This window comes from Salvelinus alpinus, chromosome 8 (assembly GCF_045679555.1).
Source record: "Salvelinus alpinus chromosome 8, SLU_Salpinus.1, whole genome shotgun sequence".
Lineage (NCBI taxonomy): Eukaryota > Metazoa > Chordata > Actinopteri > Salmoniformes > Salmonidae > Salvelinus > Salvelinus alpinus.
In genome coordinates, this window is record NC_092093.1 from 22,585,824 (window position 1) to 22,611,282 (window position 25,459).

The 25,459-nt window shown below is 43.2% G+C and overlaps 1 protein-coding gene across 1 annotated transcript; it reads right to left on the reverse strand.

Moving 5' to 3' along the window:
- Positions 1 to 455: 455 nt before the first annotated feature.
- LOC139582733 (sorting nexin-3) lies at positions 456 to 25,130 on the reverse strand. Its single transcript, XM_071413014.1, has 4 exons — positions 24,902 to 25,130; positions 3,680 to 3,775; positions 3,411 to 3,535; positions 456 to 1,617 (listed from the first exon to the last, which is right to left on the reverse strand). The coding sequence occupies exons 1-4, from the start codon at positions 25,061 to 25,063 to the stop codon at positions 1,512 to 1,514; spliced, it is 489 nt and encodes a 162-aa protein (XP_071269115.1). The 5' UTR covers positions 25,064 to 25,130; the 3' UTR covers positions 456 to 1,511.
- Positions 25,131 to 25,459: the final 329 nt, after the last annotated feature.

Here is a 25,459-nt window from a genome sequence, read left to right on the forward strand (position 1 = left end):
TGATTGCTAAATGTATTTTCTTTTCACTAAATATGCTATCCAGCTTCTTCAGGTATAAGGGAGTTTTGGAATCCAAACCACGTGAATGTGAACCAGAAAGAAGGGTACAATTCCTTGAAACCCCAATGAGAACAAATGCCATGGGTTTTAAAGTTAGACTGCAGTAGAGTGCATATTGAGTCATGGCAAATACAATGCCCCAGACGAGACCTTGGGAGAAGCTGTAATAATAACACATTGGCTCAGGGGTTTCAAGTGCTGTCCGATGAATCAAGGGCTTTATCGTTATATTGGCTTTCATAATGATAAAAAAAAGTACCATTGACATCATTAGTGGCGATCAATGTCGTTCAATCCAATTAAAGTGGAGAAAAACAGGATTCATAGGAAGTTCGGTGTACAGCAGGTTGCCATGGCAGGGCAACTGTATATCAGAAGCAGCATGGACCAAAATGTGTGTGTATTCACTGAAATCTTTATTCAGGAAAACATGACAACGCATCACCACCTCATGCGTATGAGTGCGTTTGACCTGTTTTATTGAAAAACTTTCAAAATAAACAAAATGGCACAGCAGTATACAAACGTCATAAACGCACATGCACAGTCAGTCGGTAGAAAAATTCTGTGGGGTTCCCCTCTGTGGTGCATTTTTTCCTCATTAGAAAATAATTTACAGGCTAACTAACAGGGGAAGTGCTGGCTGGTAGTACACACTGACGGTGCGTACAAGACAACTCGGAAAGCTCCGATTTAAGTGCATTCATGACAACTGGGAATGCAAGCGCCAAATGGGATTTTATTTTTTTTATATATTTTTTATTTTTTTAACACTCATCCAACACAGAAATACCGTGCGGAATCTCTGGCATTATCCTAGAGCTCCGACCAGAATATCACTGACGTCATTATATTTCCCCCAGTCTGAGCTCGTTTTTTCAGGGACTGTCTAGTGTTATTTTCAGAGTCAGGGGACCATCCACAAAGTGTGATTTTCAGAGTCAGGGGACCGTCCAGAAAAGTGTGATTTTCAGAGTCAGGCATCATCTACAAAGTGTGTGAAGTCGCAGTTATGGCGGTGAGGACAATCATTCCAATTGGACATTGAGTGGAAACAGTGCGTAATGTATGGGGTTTAAACATGAGGTTTGCATACATGGAAAGGTATTTTTTATATTTCTTTAAAATTAAAATATCCAAGACATACCTAACTGATAAATACAGATAAATGTAAAATACCAAAGTTAGTGGTATTTTGAGACAAAAAAACAAAAACAAAAATAAATGATTTTCAACCACAATTACATCGAGACCATTTCTTAGTTTCATCCAATCGAGAGTTGAAAACGAGCATTACATGAGATCATTAATCAAACGGAAATAAAAAGACAGAAAGTGATTACAAATGAAAGAGTGAAGATCATAGAAGTGTTTTTGGTCAGAGCAGAGTAGGACCGTTAGCAGTAGAGAGAGCTTTGGGTTGTGGGCCGGGCCGAGTGGTGGTCCTGCTCTTAGGCTTGTCGTATTTTGGAGGGGGTATAGGTCTTGTCCACAGACTCGTCCTGTAGAAACATGTGCAGGCAGCGCTCGTTCTGAGCCAAAGGGTGACCAGCCACTCTGAAACACAAGACAGGGAGAGAGAGGTTATGAATACATGTTGTTACAGTCTGTCTGACATGGTTACAAAGTACATGGTAACAAAGAACACATTCTGTTCATACATTTTATTTCTGGAAAAAATTTCAATACAATCCTTGACCATAATGACTTCCTTACTTATTCCTCTTCGTTCTTATAAGGAACATAAGGCTTCCATGAGAGCGCACCACGAGAGACATTGACCATAATTGGACAGTCAAGTACTACTCCAGTCTCCTTTTTACCTGATTTACAAAACTGTGAAAAGTTTTCAGGAGGGTAGCAAAACTTGCCCACATTTTCAACAGGTTTGTTTTCAATTACCAAACAGTCAGGTCAGGTGCATTTTGGAGGACCACTGACCTATGTCTGATGGTCATTGAGAGGGAATAGGGAGCACCTTTACTAACTGTTATTTTAAATGGGCAATTCATGAAGTCTCCATGTTACATCTGGAGCCAGAGAATTTGATTAAAAGCAAGAATGACCATTGAGGTCAGGTAGAGGGTGAGGGATGGAAGCAAAGTAAAGGGAGAGAATAAAAAAATAAGGGGGAAAGAAAGAAAAAATTGAAAGACAGACCCATTTTCCATGACTGACGTACTCATCATCCTACGTACTCTCAGCTAAAATGAGAAATATTTCTGAAGGCCAAGCATGACCAAGGGTTCACGTACTGGTCAACCAGAAAAATTACAGAGGATTTGAGGAGGCTTCCGTTTGCCATTAACAGAGCAAGTTGAGCCCCACCCCTCCCCAACTAATAATAAAAAATAAAAAAATGATTGACAGGGTTCAATTAAACTGTATCTTACCTGGCCTCTAAATCTCACCCGACCCTGTCCCCACTACTCCATCCCAAGTCTGATTACAAATCTCACCTTTCATTTTTGAACAACATAGCCGACTAACTTCCGTCCAAACTTCACTGTGCTGTTCTCTCCTCTGCTAGGTTGTTTACAAATGATAATGGTGTTTACCTCCAGGAAAAGGGTTTTCCTCTCACAATGCACTCAATCACAGATTATAACAGCAGAGCGAACAAGCTCCATTCCACTGTGCAGCTATTAAGTCTAAACAATGCTATGATCAACAGTAGCATTTAATTGAAAGAAAAATACAAATACATTTTTAAAAATAAATCTTAATTACCAACATATTCTCAGCTCCCTTGAAAAACCAATGTATGGTTTTACATACTTAATATTCTAACAGGTAGCATTCGCCACATTTGCACATGAAACAAAGATAATAGCCAAGTCTGCAATCAAAGCAAATAATTACAGTCCCACTCTAACTTTTATTGTTCTCTACATGGGGGTGAGAACACCTTGGGGTAAAAAATAAGCAGGGGTGCACACACCATGCCTCAGGAAACCACTTGCTGTAATTTGAGACACAATTATCATAAATTACACATCTAAAATAAAACAAATGTAGGAAGTACTAAGGGACACACTTCTTGTTCGTTTACCAGGTAATTATGAAGGAGAATTAAGGAGGGGGGGAGACGACATATCTGGCTGTGTGTGTTCAGTCTGTTAACGACACCGAGAGAGGGAATCTAATTGATCAACTGATTTATGTTAAGTGTTTCATAGGCTCCTAAGGTTAAGATTGAGCTGAAAGTGTCTGCATTGATATGTTTAACATACACACATGCCTACATGCACTCTCTCACACGCCTGACATCAATCAAAAAGTAGTAATATCACAAAACAACACCCTGATTCAAGGAAGCAGAGGATCTAGAGATGACAGTGTAAACTCACTTGTTGAGGAACTGCTCCAGCCCAGCTCTCCGCTCCTCGATGAAGGAATCGTCAAATATCCCATCGTCCCCTCGGAACGGAAGCTGTCTGAACAGAGCCTTCCCGGGGAGAGGGGGGACCACCACCTGAGAGCGTCACACACATACATTAGTGGCATAAACCAAGTGAAAAACTTTTAGCGGTTTTACTGTTGTGTTTCTCTGTTTTGATTTCCTTTTTCCTGTGTAAAGTGTACCGAGACTGCTTTAAACCCCCCATAGATGGCTCACCTTGCTATCTCTCTCCAGCTCCCCTCTGAGCCACTCAAAGTCGCTGTACCTTCTCCGCACACGAGACTCCTTCAGCTTGAAGATGGGCAGGTTGGTCTAAAGGAGAAAACAGGGATAAAAAAAAAAAAATACTTAAGCCCCGTGCAAACCAAATGCGTTAAACTGCATGCGTTCCGGCAGAAGTCCTTTCATTTTAAATGGTAGGCAATCCGCACCATTGCGACTCAACTTCTGGACAAGGCTGCAGTACGTGCAGTGTGTCTCATGCATTGGATTTTTCAAACTTGTTTGTTGCTTTGCCCATGCGGCTGTTGCTTTGCCCATGCGGCTGTTGCTTTGCCCATGCGGCTGTTGCTTTGCCCATGCAGTCTCAAAACAGAAGATTAACAACTGAAGATTTGGGTGATTCTGATTGGGGGCGGCAGGTAGCCTAGCAGTTAAGAGCGTTGGACCAGCAACCAAAATACTGTTGGTTCGAATGCCTGAGATGATTAGGTGAAAAAGAATAAGTCACTGTGCCCTTGAGCAAGTCACTTAACCCCAATTGCTCCTGTAAGTCGCTCTGGATAAGAGTGTCTGCTAAATGACTAAAACGTGAAAATGTGATTGCATAAGAATTACTGTACCACAACGGGATGGAGTCTGTTTGCACGCAGGGTTAGGGGAACCAGAGCACTGTAGGGTAAACAGACTAAGGTCAGAGAGTTAAAGAGTATAAATAACACTAGGGACCACTCCAGGGGTGTATTCATTAAACCAATTCTGTTGCAAAACGATATACAACAGAAACTACTTATTGCAAATGTAAAACATGAGTTTCTATTGGACAAATTCAGGTAGGTCCCTCCCTGTTCTGTTTGGTTCTTAAACGGTTTCCGTAACGAATACACCCAAGGAGAGTTTGAACTAAAGCATTGTAGATCGCGTGAAGTATGAGTCCGTGCTAAATGATGCAGGGTTCTCCCCAGGATTATTAATATGACATTTACTCCTGAGGGGCTGACTTGCTGCACCCTCAATAACTACTGTGATTATTATTATTTGACCATGCTGGTCATTTATGAACATTTGAACATCTTGGCCATGTTCTGTTATAATCTCCACCCGGCACAGCCAGAAGAGGACTGGCCACCCCTCATAGCCTGGTTCCGCTCTAGGTTTCTTCCTAGGTTTTGGCCTTTCTAGGGAGTTTTTCCTAGCCACCGTGCTTCTACACCGGCATTGCTTGCTATTTGGGGTTTTAGGCTGGGTTTCTGTACAGCACTTTGCGATATCAGCTGATGTACGAAGGGCTATATAAATACATTTGATTTGATTAATATGGTAGTGCTGCTGAGTACAGCAGCAGGGGAGGCACGGAGATTTTCGCATTTATTTAACACCCGTAACTGCCATTTCCTGCAATCTTAAGAAAATATTGCATTACCGTGCCTTCAGAAATTATTCATACCCCTTAGACTGAATTCAATATGGATTTAAAAAAAAAAAAAAAATAAACTCACCCATCTACACACCATAATTAAAAAGTGAAAACATTTGTATATTTTTTTGCAAATCAATTGAAGTACAGAAATCTAATTTACATAAGTCTTCACACCTCTGAGTCAATACATGTTAGAATCACCTTTGGCAATGATTACAGCTGTGAGTCTTTCTGGGTAAGCCTAAGAGCTTTGCACACGTGTATAGTACAATATTTACATATTCTTTTTTAAATTCTTCAAGCTCTGTGAAGTTGGTTGTTGATCATTGCTAGACAGTCGTTTTTATGTCTTGACAGATTTTCAAGCCGATTTAAGTCAAAACTGTACCTAGGCCACTCAGGAACATTCAATGTAGTCTTGGTAAACAACTCCAGTGTATATTTGGCCTTGTGTTTTAGGTTATTGTCCTGCTGAAAGGTGAATGCGTCTCCCATCGTCTGTTGGAAAGCAGACTGAACCAGGGTTTCCTCTAGGATTTTGCCTTTGCATAGCTCTATTCCACTTATTTTTATTAAAAAAAAACTCCCCAGTCCGTGCCGATGACGAGCATACCCATAACATGATGCAGCCACCACCATGCTTGATAATATGAAGAGTGGTACTCAGTGATGTGTCGGATTTGCCCTAAACATAACGCTATGTATTCAGGACAAAATTCATGTTGACACATTTTGTGCAGTTTTACTTTAGTGCCTTATTGATAACATGATGCATGTTTTTTAACTTATTTATTCTGTACAGGCTTCATTTCAACTCTGTCAATTAGGTAAGTATTGTGGCGCAACTACAATGCTGATCCATTCTCAGAGTTTAATGTCTTTGATAGGAGAAAAGTCACCATTGGCCTCATGGTGAAATCCCTGAGCGGTTTCCTTCCTCTCCGGCAAATGAGATAGGAAGTACGCCTGTATCGTTGTAGGGACGGAGTGTAATTAAAACTTCACCTTGCTAAAAGGGATAGTCAATGTCTGCTTTAAAAAAAAAAACAGTCAAAAGTTGACACACCTACTCATTCAAGTTTTTTTCTATATTTTTACTATTCTCTATACTGTAGAACAGTGAAGACATCAAAACTAATTAAATAACACATATGGAATCATGTAGAACCCAAAAAAGTGTTAAATAAAAATATATTTATATTTGAGATTCTTCAAAGTAGCCACCCTTTGCCTTGACAGCTTGGCACACTTGGCATTCTCTCAACCAGCTTCATGAGGTAGTCACCTGGAATGCATTTCAATTAATAGGTGTGCCTTGCGGAATTTCTTTCCTTCTTAATGAATGCGTTTGAGCCAATCAGTTGTGTTGTCACAAGGTAGGGGTGGTATACAGAAGATAGCCCTATTTGGTAAAAGACAAAGTCCATATTATGGCAAGCAAAGAGAAACGACAGCCCATCATTACTTTAAGACATGAAGGTCAGTCAATATGGATAAATTCAAGAACTTTGAAAGTTCCCTCAAGTGCAGTCGCAAAAACCATCAAGCGCTATGATGAAACTGGCTCTCATGAGGACCACCACAGGAAAGGAAGACCCAGAGTTACCTCTGCTGCACAGGATAAGTTCATTAGAGTTACCAGCCTCAGAAATGGCAGCCCAAATAAATGCATCAACTGTTCAGAGGAGACTGCGTTTATCAGGCCTTCATGGTCGAATTGCTGCAAAGAAACCACTACTAAAGGACGCCAATAATAATAATAATAATAAGAGACTTGCATGGGCCAAGAAACACGAGCAATGGACATTCGACCATGGAAATCTGTCAATTTTTTAAACTTTTGGTTCCAACCGCCATGTCTTTGTGAGACGAAGAGTTGGTGAACAGATGATTTCTGCATGTGTAGTTCCCACCGTGAAGCATGGAGGTGGTGGTGTTTTAAATGGTGACACCATCTGTGATTTATTTAGAATTCAAGACACGCTTAACCAGCATGGCTACCACAGCATTCTGCAGCGATACACCATCCCACCTGGTTTGCGCTTAATGGGATTATCATTTGTTTTTCAACAGGACAATGACCCAACACACCTCCAGGCTGTGTAAGGGCTATTTGACCAAGAAGGAGAGTGATGGAATGCTGCATCAGATGACCTGGCCTCCACAATCACCCGACCTCAACCCAATTGCAATGGTTTGGGATGAGTTGGACCGCAGAGTGAATGAAAAGCAGCCAACAAATGCTCAGCATGTGGGAACTCCTTCAAGACCGTTGGAAAAGCATTCCAGGTGAAGCTGGTTGAGAGAACGCCAAGTGTGCAAAACTGTCTAGGCAAAGGGTGGCTACGTTGAAGAATATAAATAATTTATTTGTTAAACACTTTTTTGGTTACTACATGATTCCATATGGTGTTATTTCATAGTTTTGATGTCTTCACTATTATTCTACAATGTAGACAATAGTAAAAATAAAGAAAAATCCTTGAATGACTTGTCCAAACTTATACGCCTCCTTGCTCGCACACACCTTTTCAGTTCTGCCCACAAATGTTCTATGGGATTGAGGTCAGGGCTTTGTCTTCCAATTGGAAGACCCATTTGCGACCAAGCTTCAACTTCCTGACCGATGTCTTGAGATTTTGCTTCAATATATCCACTTAATTTTCCTACCTCATGATGCCATCTATTTTGTGAAGTGCACCAGTCCCTTCTGCAGCAAAGCACCCCACAACATGAGGCTGCCACCCCCGTGCTTCACAGTTGGGATGGTGAGGAATACCTATGTGAGAATGCTGTTCATCGACTACAGCTCAGCATTTAACACCATAGTACCCTCCAAAATCGTCATCAAGCTCGAGACCCTGGGTCTCGACCCCGCCCTGTGCAACTGGATCCTGGACTTCCTGACGGGCCGCCCCCAGGTGGTGAGGGTAGGTAACAACATCTCCACCCCGCTGATCCTCAACACTGGGGCCCCACAAGGGTGCGTTCTGAGCCCTCTCCTGTACTCCCTGTTCACCCACGACTGCGTTGCCATGCACGCCTCCAACTCAATCATCAAGTTTGCGGACGACACTACAGTGGTAGGCTTGATTACCAACAACGACGAGACGGCCTACAGGGAGGAGGTGAGGGCCCTCGGAGTGTGGTGTCAGGAAAATAACCTCACACTCAACGTCAACAAAACAAAGGAGATGATTGTGGACTTCAGGAAACAGCAGAGGGAGCACCCCCCTATCCACATCGACGGGACAGTAGTGGAGAAGGTGGAAAGTTAAGTTCCTCGGTGTACACATCACGGACAAACTGAATTGGTCCACCCACACAGACAGCGTTGTGAAGAAGGCGCAGCAGCGCCTCTTCAACCTCAGGAGGCTGAAGAAATTCGGCTTGTCACCAAAAGCACTCACAAACTTCTACAGATGCACAATCGAGAGCATCCTGTCGGGCTGTATCACCGCCTGGTACGGCAACTGCTCCGCCCACAACCGTAAGGCTCTCCAGAGGGTAGTGAGGTCTGCACAACGCATCACCGGGGGCAAACTACCTGCCCTCCAGGACACCTACACCACCCGATATCACAGGAAGGCCATAAAGATCATCAAGGACAACCACCACCCAAGCCACTGCCTGTTCACCCCGCTATCATCCAGAAGGCGAGGTCAGTACAGGTGCATCAAAGCAGGGACCGAGAGACTGAAAAACAGCTTCGATCTCAAGGCCATCAGACTGTTAAACAGCCACCACTAACATTTAGTGGCCGCTGTCAACATACTGACTCAACTCCAGCCACTTTAATAATGGGAATTGATGGAAATTATGTAAAAATGTACCACTAGCCACTTTAAACAATGCCACTTAATATAATGTTTACATACCCTACATTACTCATCTCATATGTATATGTATATACTGTACTCTATATCATCTACTGCATCTTGCCATCTTTATGTAATACATGTATCACTAGCCACTTTAAACTATGCCACTTTATGTTTACATACCCTACATTACTCATCTCATATGTATATACTGTACTCTATACCATCTACTGCATCTTGCCTATGCCGTTCTGTACCATCACTCATTCATATATCTTTATGTACATATTCTTTATCCCTTTACACTTGTGTGTATAAGGTAGTAGTTGTGGAATTGTTAGGTTAGATTACTTGTTGGTTATTACTGCATTGTCGGAACTAGAAGCTCAAGCATTTCGCTACACTCACATTAACATCTGCTAACCATGTGTGTGACAAATAAATTTTGATTTGATTTCTTCAGCTTGCAAGCATCTGCCTTTTTCCTCCAAACATAACGATGGTCATTATGGCCAAACAGTTCTATTTTTGTTTCATCAGACCAGAGGACATTTCTCCAAAATGTACAATCTTTGTCCCCATGTGCAGTTGCAAACCGTAGTCTGGCTTTTTCTTTTTAAATTGTGGTTTTTGAGCAGTGGCTTCTTCCTTGCTGAGCGGCCTTTCAGGTTATGTCGATATAGGACTCATTTTACTGTGGATATAGACACTTTTGTACCTGTTTCCTCCAGCATCTTCACAAGGTCCTTTGCTGTTGTTCTGGGATTGATTTGCACTTTTCGCACCAAAGTATGATCATCTCTAGGAGACAGAACGCGTCTCCTTCCTGAGCGGTATGACGGCTGCGTGGTCCCATGGTGCTTATAGTTGCGTACTATTAATTGTACAGATAAACATGGTACCTTCTGGCGTTTGGTTCATCATTGGGAGCAATTCCTAGACCTGAGGTGTAAAAAAAATTTCTGAGGCCTTGGCTGATTTCTTTTGATTTTCCCATGATGATGTCAAGCAAAGAGGCACTGAATTTGAAGGTAGGCCTTGAAAAACAGCCACAGGTACACCGCCAATTGACTCAAATGATGTCAATTAGCCTATCAGAAGCTTCTAAAGCCATGACATAATTTTCTGGAATTTCCCAAGCTGTTTAAAGGCACAGTCAACTTAGTGCATGTAAACTTCTGACCCACTGGAATTGTGATACAGTGAATTATAAGTGAAATAATCTGTCTGTAAACAATTGTTGGAAAAATTACTTGTGTCATGCACAAAGTAGATGTCCTAACCGACTTGCCAAAACGATAGTTTAACAAAAAATTTGTGGAGTGGTTGAAAAACAAGTTTTAATGACTCCAACCTAAGTGTATGTAAACCTCCGACTTCAACTGTATATACATAGAGTGCATTCAGACCCCTTCCCCACATTATTACATTACTGCCTTATTCTAAAATTGTTTAAATTGTTTAATTCCCTTCAGCTACACACAATACTGCTCAGTTTGGCTGGGTGGCCAGCTCTAGGAAGAGTCTTGGTGGTTCCCAACTTCTTCCATTGAAAAATGATGGAGACCAATGTGTTCTTGGGGACCTTCAATGCTGCAGATTTCTTGGTACCCTTCCCAAGATCTGTGACTCGACACAATCCTTTCTCCGGTGCGCCACGGACAATTCCTTCGACCTCATGGCTTGGTTTTTGCTCTGACATGCATTGTCAACTGTGGGACCTCATATAGACAGCTGTGTGCCTTTCCAAATCATGTTCAATCAATTGAATTTAACACAAGTAGACTCCAATCAAGTTGTAGAAACATCTCAAGGATGATCAATGGAAACAGGATGCACCCAAGCTCAATTTCGAGTCTCATAGCAAAGGTTCTGAATACTTATGTAAATAAGGTATGTTTTTTATTATTTAAAAATTTGCAACAATTCTAAAAACCTGTTTTTGCTTTGTCATTATGGAGTAGTGTGTGTAGATTGCTGAGGATTTGTATTTATTTAATCCATTTTAGAATAAGGCTGTAACATAACAAAATGTGGAAAAAGTCAAGGGGTCTGACGCAGCACCTTCTTACATTCTTTGGGGAAAACCCGGTGATGATATTGATACTAGACTGGGGTTTACAAAATCTATTTTCAATAAGTCTCAACACACTATGGTACCATCAACCCTTCCACCACTAATGTGTAGTAAACCAAGTGATACACAGCAGCCATTTTGTCCCAGAGACACGCACCACACACTGGCTATGAGGAGTAGATGCAGCGTGAATGACACAGGCTTGCCATTGTGCCGTTTGGGCCTAGCCTTGTGTTAGGTACTCTGTGGCAAATGACTTTGTTAAAAGAGCCATACAAATAGAAAATTCAATTGGAAATTGAAATCCTGTATTGAGGACTGAAGAATATAAGTTTGCTCTTACAGGGCTCACCAAGGTCTGATGCACTTTGGACGAGCTGAGAGAGAGAAAGACAGAGAGAGAGAGAGAGACACAGACAGACAGACAGAGACAGAGAGAGAGAAAGACAGAGAGAGAGAGAGAGAGAGAAAGACCGAGAGAGAGAGAGAGAGAGAGAGAGAGAGCGTAGTGCTAGTTAATGAGCACTGGAGATTACATTTCATGAAATGTTTCGGCATTGACATACACCACTGAAGCGTACAGCAGCACATTAGAACACAATGCCAAAGCTCTTCACCTGTCATGACATCAGCATCCTGCGGCCATCCCAGCCACAATACACAACCTGGAGAGAAAAAGAACATTTCCCCATAGACAGACAGCAATCGCAGAAGGTCAGAATTCATGGAGAGCCACAAGAGCAGAAACCATTGAGCTGTTGGATGGATGAATGCAGTGCGACGTGTGTGAGCAGTGGCAGACTGATCGATGAGCAGGAGAACGAAGGAGTGTGTGAGAGTGTGATAAAGAGATGGATAGGTAGCTGGCACGCTGAGTAAATAGATGAATAAATGGGTTAGATGAGGAGAGGGGGGCTGTATGGACTATGGGGGACTAATTAAGAAAGGAGAGCAGAAGTGGCCTTTTCGTTCTCATGGTCTCCCTCGCTCTCTCCCCCCGTCCCCTCCTCTTCATATTTTCCCTCTCCTATAATAAGTCACTGTTTTGCCCTTGAGACCCCTCTTGAGTCTTTTCACTGGGAAAAACACAAACTGAACTCTCCTCTTGTCTTCTGTCCTCTCTTCTCTGCTCGCTCCTCTCTTTTTGCCCTACCTCTCTTTAAAATTATGGATTTTTCTACACTACATTAACGAGGTAGAAGAGAGAATTTTGGAAGGATTTGAAAATAATAAATTCAAGTTATTTGATAACAATTGCTATTATTTTTTATTACCACAAAAAACTACAATGAAGTCAAATGGTAATATCAGAACAAGTATTAAAAGTGGCTGAAAAATAAGATTTTGCCTCATGTTGGGGTTCTTCTGACAGTTGATAATGGAGGACAAAGAACAAGGTGAGGGAAAAAGGTATAGAACACTACAAGGAGAACTGAAGGAATGTTTCTCTCTCGTTCCACCTTTCTTTCCCATCCTTCACCTCTCCTTACCCCCTTTCTCTTTCTTTCTGTAGTCGTATGTCCTCTCTCGTTTGTCTACCCAGCCATTCTCTCTCCTCTTATTTCCTTCCCTTCTGTCTCCAGGTGATGTTGTCAGCCACCCCCTCCTTCCTCTCAGGTCACAGGAGAAGGGGATTAGCCTAGCTGTAGAGCCCCTCAGCTGTAGCCACGGTCTTCCCTCTCAGTGGGCTGTCCCCCAGTGTTCTGGTACCTCACAGCACGGAACGCTTCACGGGAACACTGAGAAGTTAATCCCCACGACAACAGATCATGGTTACAGGTAATCTGCCACCGCCGAGACGCTAATCCCATCAGGCCCAGTCCCGACGCTCCCACACAAAACACACACGAGCAGAACTCTGTGTGTGGAGAAACAGGTGCTAGAGTTAGACAACACTCAAACAAGCTGCACAACACACACACACTTGACTTTTGGACAATTCTGGTTCACTCAAACTACGCTTTCCAAATGTTCAATCTTGGGCTTGCTGATCCACACCCCTGCCTGGACCTCAATGCTCAGGACAAAAGAGAGAGAAAATGAAAGTCACCTGCGCTTTCAATCACCACCCCGTCGCAACCTATGATTAAGGGATTGGCGTTAACGGTGAGAGGAGAGGAAGAGAGGACAAGTCAGGTGAAAGGTGAGTAGTCAGCTCACCCACACTTTTCGGTCTCAAACAAACACTTGTAATTTCACACATACAAACACTAAGAACACCACTCCCCATGTAAAGGGGCAGTGCGTGGGAGCTCTACAAGTCAAAGATCAGGTTTCTGTCCTCTTCACACCTGGCTGTAGGTTGGGGCTGGGGGGTGTGGTTCAGGTGGGGGCTGAGGGCGTGGTGCGTGTGTGACTCAGGTTACGGAATAAGGTACTGATTGGGACACCCTGGACCACCCCAAACCCATAATGTCTTTAGTTCAATCGAGGCCTACCTTAATTTCTTTAGTTATTCAAAAAGCACACTTTGTTTCTCTCACTATCGCAGATCAGTGGTGGGATAGGGGTGAGGAATGGGAGGGGGGTTGTCATAAGCCTTCTATAGGGCCCAAGAAAATCTGTGTTGCGGAAAACAGACAGAATCCAGACATTAAAAAGGAATACAACAATACTCAGAAATGTATTGAACTTAGTAGGAAATCAAGTAAATGTATTGAACTTATTCTAAAATTAATTTTGGGGCGGCAGGTAGCCTAGTGGTTGCAAGATCAGGTTGCAAGATCAAATCCCCGAGCTGACAAGGTAAAAATCTGTTGTTCTGCCCCTGAACAAGGCAGTTAACCCACTGTTCCTAGGCTGTCATTGTAAATAAGAATTTGTTCTTAACTGACTTGCCTAGTTAAATAAAGGTTAAATTAAAAAAAGTTTAAAATGAATGTGCCCAAGTTAATAACAAAAGATGAACAAAATGCATCTGTGATTTGTATTTTCCTGCAACTTTCTGAAACGGCACAGGAACGCCCCCACTCATATGTCTGGTCTCGTCTTCACTTTGTGTCACCGTTGGCGATAATGCTAATGATAACCGTCTGCTGGTTGATGGCTTTCCCAAAAATCTTGTCAATTAAAAGCTAACTACAAAGTAGCCTATGCCTACCTGGCAGAAGGATATCATGTTTATTTGCAACAATCCAGTGGCCAATTGTTTTGCAAACTCTGAAATCACATGAGCGCTACAGAAACACCACTAACCAAACAATGTCTCTGGCTGGTGCTGCGTGCTCACTTGCATTAAACAGCTACTGCCTTTAAACAGCAACATAACCCATAACTGAAGTTTCCGGCGCCGAAAAGAGATGGCTGCCTCGCTTCGTGTTCCTTGGAAAATATGCAGTATTTTGTTTTTTTACGTGTTATTTCTTACATCGGTACCCCGGGTAATCTTAGGTTTCATTACATACAGTCGGGAGGAACTACTGAATATACGATTAACGTCAACTCATCATCGTTCCTACCAGGAATATGACTTTCCCGAAACGGATCCAGTGTTTTGCCTTCCACACAATACAACGGATCTGATCCCAGCCGGCGACCCTGTGCGACGCCGAAAAAGGGGAAAACGTGGCGGTCTCGTGGTCAGGCTTCGGAGACGGGCACATCGCGCTCCACTCCCTAGCATACTACTCGCCAATGTCCAGTCTCTTGACAATAAGGTTGATGAAATCCGAGCACGGGTAGCATTCCAGAGAGACATCAGGGATTGCAACGTGCTCTGCTTCACGGAAACATGGCTAACTCAAGGGACGCTAACGGAGTCGGTGCAGCCAGCTGGTTTCTTCATGCATCGCGCCGACAGAAACAAACATCTTTCCGGTAAGAAGAGGGGCGGGGGGGTATGCCTTATGATTAACGAGAAGTGGTGTGATCATCATAACAACACACAAGAACTCAAGTCGTTCTGTTCACCTGATCTAGAACTCCTCACAATCAAATGTCGACCGCATTATCTACCAAGGGAATTCTCGTCAATCATAATCACAGCCGTATACATTCCCCCCCAAGCAGACACATCGATGGCCCTGAACGAACTTTATCTGACTCTTTGTAAACTGGAAACCACACACCCTGAGGCTGCATTCATCGTAGCTGGGGATTTTAACAAGGCTAATCTAAAAACAAAACTCCCTAAATTCTATCAGCATATCGATTGTGCTACCAGGGCTGGAAAAACACTAGACCATTGTTATACTAATTTCCGCGACGCTTATAAGGCCCTCCCCCGCCCCCCTTTCGGAAAAGCTGACCACGACTCCATTTTGTTGATTCCAGCCTACAAACAAAAACTCAAACAACAAGCTCCCGCGCTCAGGTCTGTTCAACGCTGGTCCGACCAATCTGAATCCACGCTTCAAGACTGCTTCGATCACGCAGATTGGAATATGTTCCGCATCGCATCCAACAACAATATTGACGAATATGCTGATTCGGTGAGCGAGTTCATTAGGAAGTGCATTGACGATGTCGTACCCACAGCAACGATAAAAACATTCCCAAACCAGAAACCGTGGATTGACGGCAGCATTCGCGTGAAACTGAAAGCGCGAACCACTGCTTTTAACCAGGGCAAGGTGACCGGAAGCATGACCGAATACAAACAGTGTAGCTATTCTCTCCGCAAGGCAATCAAACAGGCCAAGTCTCAGTACAGAGACAAAATCGAGTCGAAATTCAACAGCTCAGACACAAGAGGTATGTGGCAGGGTCTACAGTCAATCACGGATTACAAAAAGAAAACCAGCCCCGTCGAGGACCAGGATGTCTTGCTCCCAGACAGGCTAAACAACTTTTTTGCCCGCTTTGAGGACAATACAGTGCCACTGACACGGCCCCCTACCAAAACCTGCGGGCTCTCCTTCACTGCAGCCGAGGTGAGTAAAACATTTAAACGTGTTAACCCTCGCAAGGCTGCAGGCCCAGACGGCATTCCCAGCCGCGTCCTCAGAGCATGCGCAGACCAGCTGGCTGGTGTGTTTACGGACATATTCAATCAATCCTTATCCCAGTCTGCTGTTCCCACATGCTTCAAGAGGGCCACCATTGTTCCTGTTCCCAAGAAAGCTAAGGTAACTGAGCTAAACGACTACCGCCCCGTAGCACTCACTTCCGTCATCATGAAGTGCTTTGAGAGACTAGTCAAGGACCATATCACCTCCACCCTACCGGACACCCTAGACCCACTCCAATTTGCTTACCGACCCAATAGGTCCACAGACGACGCAATCGCAACCACACTGCACACTGCCCTAACCCATCTGGACAAGAGGAATACCCATGTGAGAATGCTGTTCATCGATTACAGCTCAGCATTTAACACCATAGTACCCTCCAAACTCGTCATCAAGCTCGAGACCCTGGGTCTCGACCCCGCCCTGTGCAACTGGGTCCTGGACTTCCTGACGGGCCGCCCCCAGGTGGTGAGGGTAGGTAACAACATCTCCACCCCGCTGATCCTCAACACTGGGGCCCCACAAGGGTGCGTTCTGAGCCCTCTCCTGTACTCCCTGTTCACCCACGACTGCGTGGCCATGCACGCCTCCAACTCAATCATCAAGTTTGCGGATGACACTACAGTGGTAGGCTTGATCACCAACAACGACGAGACGGCCTACAGGGAGGAGGTGAGGGCCCTCGGAGTGTGGTGTCAGGAAAATAACCTCATACTCAACGTCAACAAAACAAAGGAGATGATTGTGGACTTCAGGAAACAGCAGAGGGAGCACCCCCCTATCCACATCGACGGGTCAGTAGTGGAGAAGGTGGAAAGTTTTAAGTTCCTCGGTGTACACATCACGGACAAACTGAACTGGTCCACCCACACAGACAGCGTTGTGAAGAAGGCGCAGCAGCGCCTCTTCAACCTCAGGAGGCTGAAGAAATTCGGCTTGTCACCAAAAGCACTCACAAACTTCTACAGATGCACAATCGAGAGCATCCTGTCGGGCTGTATCACCGCCTGGTACGGCAACTGCTCCGCCCACAACCGTAAGGCTCTCCAGAGGGTAGTGAGGTCTGCAGAACGCATCACCAGGGGCAAACTACCTGCCCTCCAGGACACCTACACCACCCGATGTCACAGGAAGGCCATAAAGATCATCAAGGACAACAACCACCCAAGCCACTACCTGTTCACCCCGCTATCATCCAGAAGGCGAGGTCAGTACAGGTGCATCAAAGCAGGGACCGAGAGACTGAAAAACAGCTTCTATCTCAAGGCCATCAGACTGTTAAACAGCCACCACTAACATTTAGCGGCCGCTGCCAACATACTGACTCAACTCCAGCCACTTTAATAATGGGAATTGATGGAAATTATGTAAAAATGTACCACTAGCCACTTTAAACAATGCCACTTAATACAATGTTTACATACCCTACATTACCCATCTCATATGTATATATACTGTACTCTATATCATCTACTGCATCTTGCCATCTTTATGCAATACATGTACCACTAGCCACTTTAAACTATGCCACTTTATGTTTACATACCCTACAGTACTCATCTCATATGTATATACCGTACTCTATACCATCTACTGCATCTGCCATGCCGTTCTGTACCACCACTCATCCATATATCTTTATGTACATATTCTTTATCCCTTTACACTTGTGTGTGTGTGTAAGGTAGTAGTGTGGAATTGTTAGGTTAGATTACTGTTGGTTATTACTGCATTGTCGGAACTAGAAGCACAAGCATTTCGCTACACTCGCATTAACATCTGCTAACCATGTGTATGTGACTAATAAAATTTGATTTGATTTGATTTGAAAACTGCTTATGTGGCAACGATGTGAGTTAAGAATAACTGATTCTGAGTCAAAATGTATTACAATGTGTATAATTTTGGTAATAAGTCAGACTTGTCTAAGACGGAGCTTGGAACATCCATAAATTAAGGTTTGGTTTTGTTTTGACAATGTCCACTAACATGAGGTGAACATTCTTTAAATGTATTTAACCTTTAACTAGGCAAGTCAGTTAAGAACAAATTCTTATTTACAATGACGGCATACACCGGCCAAACCCAGATGACCCTGGGCCAATTGTGCGCCGCCCTATGGGTCTCCCAATCACGGCAGGTTGTGATACACCCTGGTTCGAATCCAGGCTGTATGTAGTGAAGCCTCTGGCACTGAGACGTAGTGCCTTAGACCACAGCGCCACTCAGGAGCCCATCTGCGGTGATTGCTCTCAATCCAATAGCATAGCCAGTGAGACACACCTGTCCAGCAGCTCCGACTTTGTGACAACACGTCACACATTTTTTTTTACTTGTGAAAAACTGCACCAAAGACCTTTGATGTAAAATTATGCAACTAACACAGTCTCAGCAAATTCATGACATATTTTGAGGAAGTGAAATGGGCTTCTGCATCTAGTGTTGAAGACAAACAGCATTCAACAAATGCGGAATCGTTGAGGAAACAAGACCGAAATCAAATTTTTTGAAAGAGCAACAGAAAAACACACTTGCCAATAAGCATGCTCAGTGGCTCTTTAAATGGTAACTACAACCAAAATTCTAAATGTCTTAGATTTTTACCTCAAAACGTGGTCTCCTGATGTGGTTTAAACACAGTTGTGGACTGAGAACACCCAATTTTGCTATTTTGCTATTTCAAAAATTAATAAATAATACATTTAAAAAAAGTGTTTCTCAGAGCGAAAACCTGGAAAAACAAAACCAGGAGTTGTGTAAACGCAGAATTCTGTTTTTCAGAGAAAAGAAAAAGAATGCATAACAAATATGTTTCTGCGTTTTGTAAGCGCAGACCTAAAATGCTTCTTATTTTAAATTTCTGCACGGCATCAGACAAATGTTGTGCTTCAGCTGCACTTCCCCACTCGGATGAGAATTCACGACTGGGCATTTTATCAGCAGGCATGGCGCTCTGACTGATGTGGAGCTACATTTCTCCGGTATTTTTCTCAGTGAAGCCTACTTTTCTCCAGTTAAATGCAAGATTAACTTCAAGCAAAACATTAGGAAATCAACCTGACTACATTTATATGATAAACATTAGAAATATGATGACCATGCATAGTTTGCCAGAAATACCTTGCTTTTTTATTGTAAACAAATGTATTTGTGTGTATGCTAGCCAAATAGCGTTGCATTTGTGTTGTCATCTGATAAATTAAAGCTATTTTCTGCCGAATGTGTTGCACTAATGTATTTTCTGTGAAGGAAAACTATAGCTACCTGACGACTCTATTGAAGCAAAAAAAACTGTTGACTTTCAATGTAAAACACAGGTGAAATGGTATAAAAATGCAGATTTTTTGATGGTCTGCGTTTTGAAAAGGCAGATTTCTGAACTCTAACGAAACCCCTGAAAACTGAGAAAACGGAATATGGGTAGACCCAACGTAAACCATATGCCATGGCCGTCTCAGTCACCAGATATCAACCCAATTGAACACTTGTGGGAGATTCTGGAGCGGCACCACCAACAAAACGCCAAATGATGGAATTTCACATGGAAGAACGGTGTTGCATCCCTCCAATAGAGTTAGACACTTGTAGAATCTATGCCAAGGTGCATTGAAGCTGTTCTGACTCGTGGTGGCCCAACGCCATATTAAGTTGGCGGTTCCTTTATTTTGACACTTACCTGTACCATGCTCATTTTGAATAATCACAATGACAATGCATTTTGAAATACAATACCTAGCTGGACTGAGCAGTTAGACAAGATAAGAATGAATTACAACAGAAAGGATAATGTAACAAAGTGATTCAAGTTTGAGTTACTGCTATAACATCGTATAAGTAGTCTTTCCATGAACAGCCTAGACTATGGTGATTAGGTTATGCTTCATACAGACAGAGAGCGAGAAAGCGAGAGAGGGAAAGCGCGACAGACAAAGCACGACAGACAAAGCAAGGCAGAGCGAGAGAAACGTAAGCCTAAGCAAGTGAGTGCACAGGGTCCATTTCATAAACAACACAAAAATACCCAACTTCCAACTACACTTCACTGAGCCAGTGGCCTACTAAAAGCTTTCACATCGCAGGAATAGAAACCCTTGAGTAACCCACCGCTGCATTAGAAATGCATGTGAAACATCATGTGTAGGAAGAGACAATACCATAGCTCATTAAAGACTTGGGGGAGAAAAGAGCCCAAACCCCTCAAGAGAAAGGTCACCCCTCTCCTGTGAAAATGGTTCAAGGCCGCCTATGCATTAGCTTTTAGCAGGATGGATTAAGTCAAGTTCGAGAGTGCCGCATCCCTAACCCCCCCTGCCCCCTTCTTACCCTCCCCTAGCTCTCCCTTTCAAAAATAAAAAGTATGAAAAATGGCAGCACAATACCATCTCATCGCATCATATTCTAAAAGGGAAAGAGGAGAGAACAATGGCATTGGGGCCGTGGGTCTCCCCCTCTCCGTCGTTTCCCCTGTGCACTTTCCCTCTCTCGCCCCTACAGCCCAACAGCCTTCCCTCTCCTCTCTCCAACTCGCCTAGCTGGCAGAAAGCTGCTTTGTTGCCATAGTATCAACTCCCACTTTTGATACTGTCATTTCAAGTAGGATATGGTAGCCTTGATACAATATGTTCCCCATTTCCATTAAAATAGTTGTCAGAGAGGATGGTGTAGAGTTTGGATTATACTTGACTGTGCCTGACAAGGTCCCTCCACCCCCAACCCCTCCCTATTTTATTAATGACCAAAATGTTTTTCCCCCCCAAAATGGAAGAGAGAAAGAAAGTGGGGGAGGCTATGGGAGTGGAGAGGTGGAGGAGTGGAAGAGAGAGAGGGGGCTGTAGTAAGAAGCCTTTTTATATGCTCCTGTCTGTCCATAAACAAAGTGAGATCCCAAAGTCCACGCTCTCCTGTGTGTCCTCTCTGAAGGGGGAGATGGAGGCTACCAAAGGCAAGGTCTAATGTTGGTGGTGAAGCTTTCCCCCCATTTGTCGAGTTCAAAAACATACACTACTCTGTTGAGAGCGCAAGAGAGAAAAGTCCTCTCACCCTCACATCAAACTGAATCATTGAGAGACATTAGGACTGTGTAGAGAGCATCTCCTCAACATTCAAGACACGTAAAAAAATACCCTGAACTAAAGCCCATGAAAGTGAACTACCAATTAGGCTATCCAATCTGTTAGCAATAGCCTTCTATTATCAGGGGGCTTATTTGAACAGTATATTATTAGCAGAAGACACTTTAAATATAACAAATGACAAACGGAAAGACCAAAGACAACATTCTATTATTTTACACAAGACCACATTTTCAGGTTTACAAGTCTGCACACGTGAATTCTAGGTTAACTTGAGGACATGATGCTGGTTTTAGCAGAGAACCTCACCATCTGCAATGCACAACCCAGTTTCTGATATTCAATCAATTAGGCCTAAACAATTGACTGGTCACACTTTCTCTCACAGGGACCCTAATGTCACCTTTCACCATGAAATGTCACATGAGTGACCATAAAATGACCTTTGCACTGACCATGAAAATGTTTAATATGACCATATCAGCTAACACCGTAATATCACAGAAATGAACATACTACCAAACCATTGCATGATTAAGTTATAATACTACTTGTCTGAAAGAGTTGTGCAACAGTTACCATAGATACTGAAGTGGGGACAGAAGGAGTAGTAGGAACCAAAGAAACAGGAACTCAAAGGGTGCGTTCCAAAATACACTCAGGTCATCTACTCCAATTTCAGAGCACTCTCGTCTGAGCGCAGAATAACTGATGAATTTACAAACGCTCAAACACCTGTTCAATATGGCAGGTGTCAGTAACCATCGGTAAAAAAGCGTAATTAATTTGCTGCCAGCAGCACAGTTACAGTCACCAACGCTCTGGATAACATGAAAACTGCCTAACTAGCTCTGCAGGTGCGAGTAAAATGTTCAGAGTGAAGTGTTCTCTCATTTGTGTCTGGAGGTAGCTAGCAAGCTAGCCAACGTTAACTTGGGTGCTTGACTGCCGTTGTGAGGTCAGAACGCTCAGATCAACCCTACTTCTTGGTCAGTGTCCAGTGTGCGCTCTAAACCTCTGAGAGCGAAACGTTCTGAATTTACCAACGGACAATCTGACAAGGCTCTGAATTTACAAATGCCCAGAGCGCACTCTGGCACTCCAGATTGAATTTACGAACACACCCAAAGTATAGAAGGTAGCCTATAGGAGGCATAGCAGTGAAGAGGTGACCGTACAGATACAGACACTGCTGGTGCAGGCAAAGCACACATTTCACCTGGTAAAGGTCAGGTGTCATATGACTAGATTTTATAGAGTCCTCGTGGACTAAGGTGACTATTCTCCCGACTAGGCGAGGGACGTTGAAGATGCAGGGCTATGGTGGATGAAGAGTGAGGGGGTGCTTTTGTGGCCTCCCCAGGGGGGTGAGAGTAGGTGGGGGAGCCCATACGAGGACGGGGATGAAGCCTTCCCCTCTCCACACACCAGCCTGATTCATTCTTCTCCCCTATCAATGAGGGGATTAAGAAGACTCTCAGTACGGCCATACGGGCTCTCACTGCCATGGGATGGGGGGCGGGTGGGCGATTTGGGATGATGAGAGGGACTGGGGGGGTTGATCTACTAACATTTCATTGCATAAATACAGGGGGAAAAATATTATAGCTAAGCGGTGAGAGAACCCGAAACACAAGCAACACGCAAAGCATTCCAGGCTGGCCAAGGTACCAGGCAGACCTTTTGGTATAGTCTAAATGCCTTTAGAAACAGGAGTAAAACACTTCCAAAGAAAGGGAGAAGAAAGGAAAGAGGAGAGAAGCGAAGCAAAGTTGACACCACGTTTGTTGAGAAGTGAGGGATGCGCCTCTTATCCCTGGCTCTTATGCAAAGCAGGGTCACAGAGGGCCATGAGGCGCACAATAAATGCTGATTACACGCATATGCTAATTATTACACGCTAATCAAGTACAGTAGCCTTATATTCAGCTCTAATGCCCGCAGACGGGCTTCTCTAGGTAGGGGGAAGCTATAAATACTATAGGGCCGCGCTGCGCTAAACCACCACGCTACTGAAAACAACGAGAGAGACAGCTCAGACAATCAGACAGGGTTGACAGTGGTACGGTGATAACATGCTTAGCTCTTGATGTACTGCTTCAAATTCAATAATTCTTGTAATTTGTTTTGTATTATGCACTCTGTGTTGGAAATAGTGGTGTGAAACAAATAGCACAAAAGTAGAGGATGAAAACTAGAGCCTTTTCAGCAGTCTTAAAAAGTGTTGTTGTGTTGGTAACTGGTATTCAGTTGGTACGTTTTAGCTTTCATATAAAATTAGAACAAGCTCCCGACAGGTTTTCAAATTGTGTTATACCCCATGCATTAAGTCTGTCATAATCTTTATTGTCATGATGACACGTTGAGTAACTTTGTTTTCTTTACAAGCAATCAATAGCGACTGATTTGAGGGTTAAACAGTTGTTGATGACCGACTTTCACTCTCCATAGTACAGTTTATAAATATGGATGAGACCAGAGGTGAATCTCAAAAGTACTTCCTCGATTCCTCCCGTCCAATCCTCTCCCCACCAGAGGGAAGCAAGGAGGTCTAGCTTTGTGAGGACATGCATCTGTACTGTTTAACCCCCCAGCCCCCACCCCAGCAGAGCAGAAAGGAAATGCATGAGGTGAGTAAGTGGACTGTGAGGCTCGCTGATGCTGAGCCTGGCTCAACATCCTGTCTTCATTCCAGAGAAGCTGGCCAGTAGTTTCAGTACACCAACATGTCATAGAACAGCATTTTACACAGAGAGTCCCTTTACTGGAAAAGTATTGCTATGACTAATAAGAGAGGGGGAGAGAAAAACACTGGACTCATCTGTATTGCTCAATATCTGAGTAGAGGCATAGAGAGGCAACATTTCTTAATTGAGTGAGGGAGCTGGTCTCCAAGCTCTGCTTTTGGGTAGAGACTTAGCATGAAGGACAGTTTTATTGTGTTAAAATACACCCTTGTTGAGCTCTCTGCTTCTGTTGGTGTGTGACAAATCGAGAGCTTGGGACTATAATGTTCTATCTGCAAAAAGATGATTCTATGACAATTGGCTTTAAAGTTCAGGACCCTTATTGGTTTGAATGGTGTCAGCAATTTCTATATTATATTATTTTGAACTTAACATGAATTGGGGTATTTCGAGTACTATATAGGTAAAGAACATTGAACAGAACAAAGCTATGTCAATTACTCAATTTAGACAAAAATGCAGATTGAACCTTGTAGTCCCAAACTCATTAACTATCTACCATTTACACTCTATGACAAGGGTGTGGCTGGAACACAACAAGGATCTGTTAACACTTTGTAAAACAATTCATTCGTTAAAGACTATACAAACTAGCTAGTTAGTTAAATGGCTCAATGGCCTTTAGCCATGAGGCTCTTGCAAACAAGACACAAAACAAGACCCACTGTCAACAACATATTTGTAACTTTCCATTGACTTCACATTCCTGAAGTCAGAGAAGCTAACAGTTAGCTAGCTACCTGGCTAGGCTATCGACCAAAACTGGAGGCCCATTAAATAATATTGTATCAACAATGCTTTGATAACCTCGCCAGAAATAGTTTAATCGTTTTAATACACAGCTGAATTGGTCAAATGCCAAGTATGTTAGTTTAAAAAAAACTAAAACCAACGTCTAGCTAACTGTTATAGCTACTAACAACTAACCTACTCCGTGGCTAAAAGTTAGTTAACCGATTTGACCGTTCGAATATGGTCTACATCTGACTGGTAACGTTACACATCTCTTTCTTAGTGTAACCCTAACTAAACTCAATCCCCTTTATCAAGATGACCAGGTCCACTGCCCTAAAGAGCAAGCTAATGGTTTGCCTATTTATTTTGTTAGCTCGCTAGCTATATTGTATGCTCACCTTCAGTCTTATTTCATACGTGGTAAACCTGGTCCTCCCGACACCGACCGTTTCAGGGTTGCTCACATCAATCTCTAGAAAGTTACTTGGGGGTCCATACGCGTCGTTCAAGTTCTGAGGCTTGGAGAATAGCCTCCTTGTATCAGCTATAGTATCAGCCATTTCTCCCCCACTAGCTTGGTTAGCCGCAATCGCCCTGCCGTTTGGGTCCGTGTTATTCTGGATCCTTGGGACGTCCGGTATAATAATAATCATTATATTAATAAATGGGTGGGTGCTTATAATTTTCCTATTTCAAACATGTACAAGTGTGTATTAATACGAATGTATGAATAGTATATATATTTTTTAATGTTTTGCATATATCCTAACTCTTCCTGAGACACCCTCGGAGAGTGGGGTCACGGCAAGTGTCGACACATAGACATTAAAACCAGGGTCTAGCACGTCCCTACCCCATTGAAGTTGATATAATTTAAAATGGTAAGGGTAGGGCTTAGTGTAGGAACGTCCCAAGGATTCCGGATAGCACTAACCCTTTCGTTTGGGGTTGCTCGC

What these genes read in the sequence shown, in the direction of transcription:
- LOC139582733 (XM_071413014.1), bottom strand. Translation starts at nt 25,063, where the DNA reads ATGGCTGATACTATAGCTGATACAAGGAGGCTATTCTCCAAGCCTCAG. An exon ending in CGTATGAAATAAGACTGAAG is followed by an intron (nt 3,776 to 24,901) that starts GTGAGCATACAA and finishes TTTCTCCTTTAG; the next exon opens with ACCAACCTGCCCATCTTCAA. An exon ending in AGCTGGAGAGAGATAGCAAG is followed by an intron (nt 3,536 to 3,679) that starts GTGAGCCATCTA and finishes TGACGCTCTCAG; the next exon opens with GTGGTGGTCCCCCCTCTCCC.